At 33.1% G+C, this 11,469-nt stretch overlaps 1 protein-coding gene across 2 annotated transcripts in view; it reads left to right on the plus strand.

The window, feature by feature from the left end:
- LOC111716404 (serine/threonine-protein kinase PAK mbt) overlaps positions 1–11,406 on the plus strand; it is a 12,814-nt gene extending 1,408 nt beyond the window's left edge. For both annotated transcript variants that reach the window (XM_023491856.1, XM_023491858.1), the window contains 11 exons: positions 1,942–2,023; positions 2,610–3,830; positions 5,158–5,242; positions 5,584–5,643; positions 6,006–6,139; positions 7,048–7,117; positions 8,084–8,173; positions 9,232–9,294; positions 9,830–9,940; positions 10,172–10,241; positions 10,591–11,406. In XM_023491856.1, the coding sequence (XP_023347624.1) occupies positions 1,942–2,023; positions 2,610–3,830; positions 5,158–5,242; positions 5,584–5,643; positions 6,006–6,139; positions 7,048–7,117; positions 8,084–8,173; positions 9,232–9,294; positions 9,830–9,940; positions 10,172–10,241; positions 10,591–10,724 (2,120 nt within the window). In that variant the 3' untranslated portion in view covers positions 10,725–11,406. The remainder of the gene's footprint in view (positions 1–1,941; positions 2,024–2,609; positions 3,831–5,157; positions 5,243–5,583; positions 5,644–6,005; positions 6,140–7,047; positions 7,118–8,083; positions 8,174–9,231; positions 9,295–9,829; positions 9,941–10,171; positions 10,242–10,590) is intronic.
- Positions 11,407–11,469: the final 63 nt, after the last annotated feature.

Raw genomic sequence — 11,469 nt, forward strand, 5'->3', positions numbered from 1 at the left:
TTTTGATAGACAGGATTTATTTTGATAGACAGGATTTATTTTGATAGACAGGATTTATTTTGATAGACAGGCGTTATTTAGATACAGGATTTATTTTTATACGACAGGATTTATTTTGATACGACAGGATTTATTTTGATAGACAGGATTTATTTTGATAGACAGGATTTATTTTGATAGACTTATTTATTTTGATAGACAGGATTTATTTTGATAGACAGGCGTTATTTTGATTGACAGGCGTTATTTAGATACAGGATTTTTTGATAGACAGGATATATTTTGATAGACAGGATTTATTTTGATAGACTTATTTATTTTGATAGACAGGATTTATTTTGATAGACAGGCGTTATTTTGATAGACAGGCGTTATTTAGATACAGGATTTTTTGATAGACAGGATATATTTTGATAGACAGGATTTATTTTGATAGACAGGATTTATTTTGATAGACAGGATTTATTTTGATAGACAGGATTTATTTTGATAGACAGGATTTATTTTGATAGACAGGATTTATTTTGATAGAAAGGCGTTATTTAGATACAGGATTTTTTGATAGACCGGATTTATTAGGATTTATTTTGATAGACCGGATTTATTTTGATAGACAGGATTTATTTTGATAGACAGGATTTATTTTGATAGACAGGATTTATTTTGATAGACATGACTTATTTTAAAAGCTTATTTTGATTGACAGGATGTTACTTTGGTAGACATTATTTATTTTGATAGATTATCTTGATAGCTTGTATAAATTTTGGTAGGTTATTTTGATAGATAGGACTTATTTTGATAGACAGGATTTATTTTGATTGACAGGATTTACTTTGGTAGACATTATTTATTTTGATAGATTATCTTGATAGCTTGTATAAATTTTGGTAGGTTATTTTGATAGACAGGACTTATTTTGATAGACAGGATTTATTTTGATTGACAGGATTTACTTTGGTGGACATTATTTATTTTGATAGATTATCTTGATAGCTAGTATAAATTTTGGTAGGTTATTTTGATAGACAGGACTTATTTTCATTAACAAAATTTTTTTATTAGAAATATACTTGATACTAAATCTGATTAGTATGAAGTTTAAAACCAAGCATTATTGATTGTAATCTTATATTCTGATGACGAATTAATATTAAATCGGCTGAATCAGAGCTAAGGAATGCTTTCTTACTAATAAATTTTATTATTGTTAAGTACAAATATTGTCCTGGATCAGATTACGCAAATACAAACAAAGATTTCCATCTAATCAATAAAATGTGTTTGCCAAGCTTAGTTTTGGAAAACTGATTAGGATATATTTCATTATTCGGATTCACCCTGATAAAAAAAAACATTTCTTCAAGATTTTCTAAATAAAATTTTCAACATTCATCCCCTTACTTTTGCACTGAGCCTTAATGAACCATTCAGGGATTGGGAAGTTTTTAATTACCGCTCATTAGGTAACATTTGAAAATGGTGTTTTGAGATCTGAGCAATAGTAAATTTTTAACTGGTTTTTGTTGGTACTCTGCCACTTATATTTTTTTTTGTGGATATGTGGATCCGGATACAGTCCTGGAAGCCAAAATATAGCGGATCAGGATACAGATCCAGGAAACCAAAATATAGCGGATCCGGATACAGATCCAGGAAACCAAAATATAGCGGATCCGGATACAGATCCAGGAAACCAAAATATAGCGGATCCGGATACAGATCCAGGAAACCAAAATATAGCGGATCCGGATACAGATCCAGGAAGCCAAATATAGAGGATCCGGATACAGATCCAGGAAACCAAAATATAGCGGATCCGGATACAGATCCTGGAAACCAAAATATAGCGGATCCGGATACAGATCCAGGAAACCAAAATATAGCGGATCCGGATAAAGATAAATAAAAATGTATTTATGTATGAATAATAATGTTTAGATATGCTCGACAACAAACCGGTATCTCGGGATCAGAATCAAGGCTCGAGGGCTGGCAGTGTAGTTCGTTCCAATTCTCTCAGGTTTAGTTTTATATCTTTAATCTCTTTTCAAGCTTTTCAGACAAATTAAGATTAATTTAACATTTAAAAAAATTGAATTCTTAGAGGAGGGAAACATATTTACTTATCTGCTTGATTTGCATTATTATATAGGTTGAAATCAATTATTATTGTTTTACCTTCTTTACCGGGTCAATAAACCCTTTTTATGGAGAAAGTTTTGTTTAAGGCGATAACTTCTGAAAATTTAGTTTTTAATGCATCAGGAACTAAAAGGACTGAAAATGTTATAATTTCAAGTAACACATTTATTTAACAGATTTCACTGCGGTACACTTTAACCCTTTGTTTTATCAAGAATTATCGAGGAATCTTTAGTTTTCTTATATAAAATGATTATTTTCAATGTGTGGTTTCTTTAAAATTACTTACGGGTTTAAAGAAGCCATGATAATAGATGTAAATTGTCCGAATTTTTCGAAACAGAAAAATGACGACATTTTTCTCAAATTACTTTTTGATTGATAAAAGGGTGCCGATGTGAATTGGAAATGTAACTACAAATTGAATATAGCTGTAGTAGTCCTTTTAATTAAATATTTTTTAGATCCTCGAGTCCACCAAGGTATCAGAGGAAAGAGGTGAACAACATGCCCACCCTGATCGAGCAGAACGGTCACGAGGACAGTTTCGAGGAACATCCTGGTCATCAGGGGTACCAAGGACACCACCATGCCGGACACCAGTATGGATATCAGGAGCAGAGATCTCCCTACGGACATCCTGCCAGTTCAGCACCTTCTGGTCCTCAGTATGGTTATCAAGGTGTTCCTCAGGGATACCAACCAGGCCCCCCTCTTCCTCCCCTCAACCGTCCCAACTCTGTTGTACAACAGCGCTACCCAAACCAAACCCATGGAGCTTATATACCCCAGGGACCTGTCTCTAACCGGTCCGCCGGCTCCGGTTCAGATACTTCTAGCCAGGGGCAGATACGAGGAAAAGTTGGACCTCCTCCGCCTTTAACAAAACCCTCCGTCGATCCATACCGTCCACAGCAAGATCTTCGCCCTGCCTCTACAGTTCCGGATTCGGCTCCCGCCGGCGGAATACCTGGGTATGATCCTGCAGCGGTGAGAGCGGCAAATATGGCGAGGGCGGAAGCTTTGGCTGCGCATCAGAGAGAAGAAGCGGCGGCGGTTCAACGGGAAGAAATGATGATAAGAATGCAACAAATGGCAATGGATACAAGGTCCCAGCAAATGGATCCAAGGTCCCAGCAAATGGATCCAAGGTCCCAGCAAATGGACCCCAGGTCCCAACAAATAGACCCAAGATTAGGACCCGGAATGGATCCAAGAATGATCCCTCACGGTATGGATCCCAGAATGAACCAACCACGTATCCCTCCGCCTCAAAACAGACCTCCGCCTCCCCAACAGTCTCCATATCAACAACAACAACCTCCTCCGCCCCATATTCAACAACAATTCCGGCAACAACAAGGATACTTTGACCAGCATCAAGAAGAATTAAGGATCCAACCCAAACCTGGCAAACCATCTAACGGAAATTACCTTCCCCCCAGATCCCAGCCTGATCAGCCCCTCCCCCCTCCCACTCATCCTAAACCAAACCAAACCTATTCCTCTGAGCCACTTCCTCCACCTCCCGCCCCGCCCCCAAAAATATCCCCGCCGAAACCGTCGATATCTCCTGAATCTGTTTCTCCTCCCCCGCCGCTTGAACACCAAGGACAACCCACTTCATTATCCCATGAACAGTTTAGAGCTGCACTTCAGATGGTGGTTTCTGCTGGAGATCCAAGGTATATTTCACCAAACTTTTATGCATTGTCATTGTCTTTTTGTTTTATTTTTAGTTTAAGAGACTTGAGACACTTTTAGAGACTTAAAATACTTTTAGAGACTTGAGATATTTTTAGAGACTTGAGACACTTTTAGAGCCTTGAGAGACTTTTAGAGACTTGGGACACTTTTAGAGACTTGAGACACTTTTAGAGACTTGAGATACTTTTAGAGACTTGAGATACTTTTAGAGACTTGAGACACTTTTAGAGACTTGAGACACTTTTAGAGAGTTGAGACACTTTTAGAAACTTGACACTTTTAGAGCCTTGAGATACTTTTAGAGACTTGAGATACTTTTAGAAACTTGAGATACTTTTAGAAACTTGAAATACTTTTAGAAACTTGAGATACTTTTAGAAACTTGAGATACTTTTAGAGACTTGAGATACTTTTAGAGACTTGAGATACTTTTAGAAACTTGAGATACTTTTAGAAACTTGAGATACTTTTAGAAACTTGAGACACTTTTAGAGACTTTAGATACTTTTAGAGACTAAGATTAGTTTCAGGGACTTGAAATTCTTTAAGAAACTTGGATATTTTCAGAGACTTGAAATAAGATCCTTTAAGCGATTTGAGATACTTAAGAAATAAGATAAATTTAGAGAAATGAGATTCATTAAGAGAATTTAGATACACTTTGGGAAGTGAGATACACTTTGGGAAGTGAGATACTTTGAGAGACTGAAGATACTTTAAGAGACTTGGAGAGACTAGAGATACTTTGAGAGACTAAATATTTTAGAAGAAACTAGATATTTTGAGGGACTAGAGATACTTTAAGATACTTTAAGATACTTAAGATAGAATAAGATTGTGATAGAATAATATAGAATGATATAGAATAGGATAGGTTAGGATAGAATAAGATAGAATAAGATAAAATAAGATAGAATAAGATAGAATAAGATAGAATAAGATAGAATAAGATAGAATAAGATAGAATAAGATAGAATAAGATAGAATAAGATAGAATAAGACAGAATAAGATACAATAAGAAAGCACTAAGATGCAATAAGATGCAATAAGATGCAATAAGATGCAATAAGATGCAATGAGATGCAATGAGATGCAATAAGATACAATAAGATACAATAAGATAGAATAAGATAGAATACGATAGAATACAATAGAATATGATAGAATATGATAGAATACGATAGAATACGATAGAATACGATAGAATACGATAGAATACGATAGAATACGATAGAATACGATAGAATACGATAGAATACGATAGAATAAGAAAGAATAAGATAGAATACGTTATTTATTTTCAGGGAGAATCTCGAGAACTTTATAAAGATTGGTGAAGGATCAACTGGAATAGTTTGTATAGCTACAGATACAGATACCTTGCATCAGGTCAATCAATCAATCAATCAATCAATCAATCAATCAATCAGCAAACTGACAAAACTTATGAAAATGGTGAAAAAAAGTGCTCGAACATGGAACAGTGCAGGGTTTAATGATAATGATGTTAATAATAATAATAATGATGATAATAATGATAATAATGATAATAATGATAATAATGATAATAATGATGATAATGATGATAATGATGATAATGATGATAATGATGATAATGCTGATAATGATGATAATGATGATAATGATGATAATGATGATAATAATAATGATAATGATAATGATAATATAATGATAATGATAATGATAATGATAATGATAATATCATCTAGGTTGCGGTTAAACGAATGGACTTAAGAAAACAGCAACGCAGAGAGCTTCTCTTTAACGAGGTATTTAGCAATTTTATCTTTATCTCAGCTGAGCTTGACTTTAAAGGGACTGTAAGCGTAATTTCAAGAGACCCTCCATGCGAAGAGGGCAACGCCCTATTTACAACGGTAACCTTTTAACCTTTGAATGTTCGTCGGGTAAAGAGAACTTTTTGTTTAAACATCTAAAAAACCACTGAATACAGCTGATGCGCTACTGGCTGAATCGGAAAATTTAGATTTCTAGGGGAAAATAGATTATTTTTGGCAAGTAGTATAAAAAGAAAGGGGGGGGGTAGTTGGTGTCACCCACTCTAAATATTTGAAAATAACCCCCCACCATTTTCCCCCTTCGTAATAAAATTATTGTAATTGTTGTTAAGGTGGTAATAATGCGTGACTACCACCACCCGAACATTGTCGAGATGTACGACAGTTATCTTGTGGAAGACGAACTCTGGGTCGTCATGGAGTACTTAGAGGGAGGAGCGCTTACAGATATAGTAACTAATGTTAGGTAAGATTTAGCATCCCACAGTCACGTTTTTATTTGTTGACAGAATTTTTTTTCTAAAATATTCTCAGCTGCTACAGAACATTAATTAAGCTATTAAAATATTCTCAGCTGCTACAGAACATTAATTAAGCTACTAACTGCTACAGAACATTAATTAAGCTACTAAAATATTCCGAGCTGCTACAGAACATTAATTAAGCTACTAAACTATTTCGAGCTGCTACAGAACATTAATTAAGCTACTAAAATATTCCGAGCTGCTACAGAACATTAATTAAGCTACTAAAATATTCTCAGCTGCTACAGAACATTAATTAAGCTACTAAAATATTTTGAGCTGCTACAGAACATTAATTAAGCTACTAAAATATTCTGAGCTGCTACAGAACATTAATTAAGCTACTAAAATGTTCTCAGCTGCTGCAGAACATTAAGTTACTAAAATATTCTGAGCTGCTACAGAACATTAATTAAGCCACTAAAATATTCTCAGCTGCTACAGAACATTAATAAAGCTACTAAAATATTCCGAGCTGCTACAGAACATTAATTAAGCTACTAAAATATTTTCAGCTGCTACAGAACATTAATTAAGCTACTAAAATATTCTCAGCTGCTACAGAACATTAATTAAGCTACTAAAATTGATTCCGTCTATGTAAGTTCAAGTGACCCTCGGATGCTACCTTTATCTGATAGTGAAATCTTGTCTTTTTTCTTCTGATGATTCCTCCATTGTTTCTGTAGCAGAAATGCGCACGTCACTTTGCATTAAAATGTCAAATGAAACTAATCATGGATATGTGATTCATACTTGTTTATGCAAAGCTATCAAGGGTACCGAGATGGATCAGACACGCTAAATCAACCATAATAAATATTTTTCTGTGAAACAAATTATTTTGAAGGATGTCCGAGGAACAAATTGCTACTGTAAGTAAAATGTGCCTGAAGGCTCTAGCCTATCTTCATTCTCAGGTGACCGGCATTTTATTCACTTAAGATTTTATTTGGGAAGATCTTTATCAGTTTTTCTTAAATATGTTTACTTTTATGTTAACTTTTATGAGAAATTGAAAAAAATATGAGTTTCTTGAATTATTTTTGTTATGGTAAAATTATTATTTGAAAGTAAGCATGAACTTTCAGTGTTTTTAGGTCAAGTTAATTTTGAATAAAATAATTAGGGATTCAATGCCACCTGAAATAACAATTTATAACACTGTTATTTTGATTCGCAGTGTTATAAAGTTTTTGGACAGAAATTTTCTCTTTATCGAGAAGGTTCAAGCCTTTTTAGATTATAATCTAAAAAGGCAAGAACCTTCGAATTATAGAGAAAATCCAAAAACTTTATAGCAAGTCGTGCCAAAATAATACGTTTATAGGTAGTATTATGAAACGTTTGTGTACTTTTCTTATTTTAATGGCTGTTTTTAGATCAAATAAGATTTGTAACAAAGAAGAATCAAAATATAAAGTTGATAACAATTTTATTTTCATTTCAATTGAACAAAATATTTGGGAAATATACTATATTTATCGGGACAAAATCCGAGAACATTACAGAAAAATGATTACTTTATACTAGCACGTTGCTTCATTATACAGCTAATTTAACTTTAGCACGATGATTACTTTATAGCACGTTCATTATGAAATTCACGATGAAGTGAGTAATAATGGTAAAGTACACTATAGTTTCATAAAATTTTAAAGAAAATAATTTTGGATTCAATGCCACCTGAGGCCGGATTTAAAGAATTTGAGCCGAAGTTTGAATTTAAGCCGCGACTTAAATTTTGTTGGTTCCACTCAATTTTGTAATACATTTTTCAAGATATAAGCCGGCGCTCAATTGAAACCAGTTTTTGGGGGATTTGAGACGCGGCTTAAATTCATTAAATTCGGACACTGTTCATATTATTTATGTGTAATGTCTAGGGTGTAATACATCGTGATATCAAGTCTGATTCTATTCTACTCTCAGCAGATGGAAATGTCAAGCTTTCAGATTTCGGCTTCTGTGCACAGGTAATATTCCCCCCTCGCTTACAGTTACTAATTTGCAACTTTTGAGACAATAATAATATAAATGTGAATACAAATATTGATTTTTTTTACTTTTTTAAGGTTTAATTTCCACGCCAAAATTTTATTTTTTGATTTAAATTTTCAATTTTTTAATTGGTAAATAATTCCTAAACTAGAGCAGTGCTCAAGCTAAACTGTAAACCCATGGTAAGCTAACATTTAGCACATACATGGTTTGGTATTAGCTTTGCTTCGGTTTTTGAGTTATTCAAAATTTTTTGTATAATTTGTTTTGTGTTTTGGTCACTTTCTAAGAAAAAATTAATATATTTCTGTTAAAGTCCTTAAAAAATATAATTTATATATTTCTATAAAAGTCCTTAAATAATATAATTTACATATTTCCGTAAAAGTCATATATTTCTGTAAAAGTCCATAAATAATATAATTTATATATTTCTGTAAAAGTCCTTAAATAATATAATTTATATATTTCTCTAAAAGTCCTTAAATAATATAATAATATATTTTTGTAAAATTCCTTAAATAATATAATTTACATATTTCTGTAAAATTCCTTAGATAATATAATTTATATATTTCTGTAAAAGTCCTTAAATAATATAATTCATATATCTCTAATTTACTTCAGGAACATTTTTTTAAATTCTAACTAAAAGTAAACATAAATTTGCTTCTTTAAAAAATATTCACAAATAGTAGCAGTTTACTAGAACTTTTGAAGTACAAAATGTCTTACAACTTTGTTTCTAGAATAGCTTTCAACATAATTTTTTCGGTTCTTAATCGGCCTATAATTCACTTATCTGCAACAAGAGTTTTAAGCTAATAATGATAGATTTCTGACCCAAATTACCCTTTATAAAATTGATATTGCTTTTTTCTATCATGATACCCTCTTCTTGGCCTAATTAATTATATATTTATATCTATAAGCAGTAAATGTACTTCTAAATCATTGACCCTCTTACAATCAAAAGTTTCCTTTATACTTATTCTATAATTTTTAGATAAACTTCTCTAAATATATTTACTAGGTTTCGTCTGAGTTGCCGAAACGTAAATCATTAGTTGGAACACCCTATTGGATGAGCCCTGAGGTTAGTAAAACTGGGGTGATATACTTTCAAGAATTAATTTTCTGTATAATTATAAACTAAAATAATTACTCAACACAGACTGATTCTTTGTATTTAAATTCACATTGTTCAACATCCAATTCATTCCGGATTCTTTTCTGAAGAAAAATAAATCAGAGTTGGGAACTTTTAAATGGTAGATATCAGGACTAATGCTTGATCCACTCTTTTTCTGAGTCCCCAGATTAAATAACGCTTGTTCTCCTCTTGTTATTAATCTCCAGATTAATTAACCGATCGGGATTAAGGATATCCCATTCTAACGTTTTCAGCTCCGGATGCTTTATTTGAATTTCTTCTCTTTTCGCAGACTTAATTTTTTGTTGAAACCTTTTTTTCATCCGTTTATACTAAAAGATGTGTGTTTTGAAGATGAAAAGTTATTTTTTGTGTCTAAACTTTGTTTGTTGTTTAATATTTTGCAATATTTTGGATCTGAATCCGAAACACTGGTTGCAAATTGAAATTTTGATTTCAAAAGATGTTTATTGTTTAGGTTATATCCCGGCTTCCGTATGGACCAGAAGTAGACATATGGTCCCTGGGTATAATGGTAATAGAGATGGTAGACGGGGAACCACCGTTCTTTAATGAACCCCCACTACAGGTAATAAAAGAGATGGTAGACGGGGAACCACCGTTTTTTAATGAATTGATTTACTCATAATTGAATTGATCGGTTGGTTGATTGATTCTAATTCCTCATGCATTGATTCATTTTTTGATAATTTTACTTATGCGTTGATAAATGACTTGATTGATTGATTGATTGATTGATTGATTGATTGATTGATTGATTGATTGATTGATTGATTGATTGACTGGGTCCCGTTTGCAGGCAATGCGGCGAATAAGAGATATGCCTCCACCCCGCTTGAAGAACCAGAAGGTCTCACCGCAGTTACAAGGTTACAAAATACTTTTAAGATGAACTCCGTGTTTCCGTTTGTTTTCATTGAAAAAAAAATGCTTGAACAATATGGATAAGAAACGCTGATAAATTAGGTTTTTTAATTTTACTTAATTTTAGAAATAATTTTGTCGGAACAAGACGAAAATCAGTTGTGTGATTAATTTAAAAGAAATTATTTCTTTGAAAATAGTTGATTGTTTTAAGAAAATATTTAAAAATATGTTAGTTTGATTAAGTTCTATTTTCACTAGACACTAAATATTCAAGTTATTCAAGTTATAATTAATTTGATATGTGATATTTGTTCTAAAAATTAAAAAAAAAATTATCTTATTTTTCTGTAGGATTTCTGTACAAGATGCTGGTCCGTGACCCTGCGCAACGGACCAGTGCTGTAGAACTTCTTCATCACCCCTTCCTGCGTCAAGCAGGTCCACCATCTTCCCTCGTTCCTCTTATGCGGCATTCACCAACCTGATATCTGTCAAACCTGATCAGGTTTCGGCACCCTGATCAGGCGAGGTTAAGGGCCGAAAGACAACTCGTATCCGGGCCGGTGCGGTCAACCAGGTGGGAGGGGTCAACCAGGGTCAAAAATGAAAATAAAATGGCGGAAAGATTGAATGATTCTCTCTACCAGAACATTGAGCAAATCAGTCGCAACGTGCCGAAAGATCCTCGCCAATATACTTTCGTCAATCGTCTGAAGCCTCTCACTCGACCTGACTTCAACTCGAATATATATCGTCCAAACGAGAATCTCTCCAGTATTGAATTGGGTCTATCTCAACATCTGATAAACAAGTCTCAAACAGTATCCGTAAATCCGCAATTTCAAGATAAAAAACCGCAATCAATCAATAGTATAAATCCGGCAAACTGCGAGAAAAATGTATGGTTTGGCTACTCCAGCACCCAGGAACCAAGAATACTCTATACAAGTGTGCTAAATCATGAATCAAGAATGCTCGATGGAAAGAAGTTAAAGCCCCAACAAGTGCTAGTCGAAAACAATAATATTCCGCCTTTAATAACTTTTAATCATTTAGGTGTTATTTAAAAAGTAATATTAACTGAACTTGTAATTTTATCTGTCCCCTAGCCACTGGAGTGAAATATCTTATAGTATCATTTTGTTCTTTGTATTATAATCAAAAAAGTATTTTTTACTGTAATAAGCCTTCCTGAAAATGTCGCAAAACAAACTTATTTTAACTGACTTA

The sequence above is a fragment of the Eurytemora carolleeae genome, unplaced genomic scaffold (assembly GCF_000591075.1).
Source record: "Eurytemora carolleeae unplaced genomic scaffold, Eaff_2.0 scaffold461, whole genome shotgun sequence".
Taxonomy (NCBI): Eukaryota; Metazoa; Arthropoda; class Copepoda; order Calanoida; family Temoridae; genus Eurytemora; species Eurytemora carolleeae.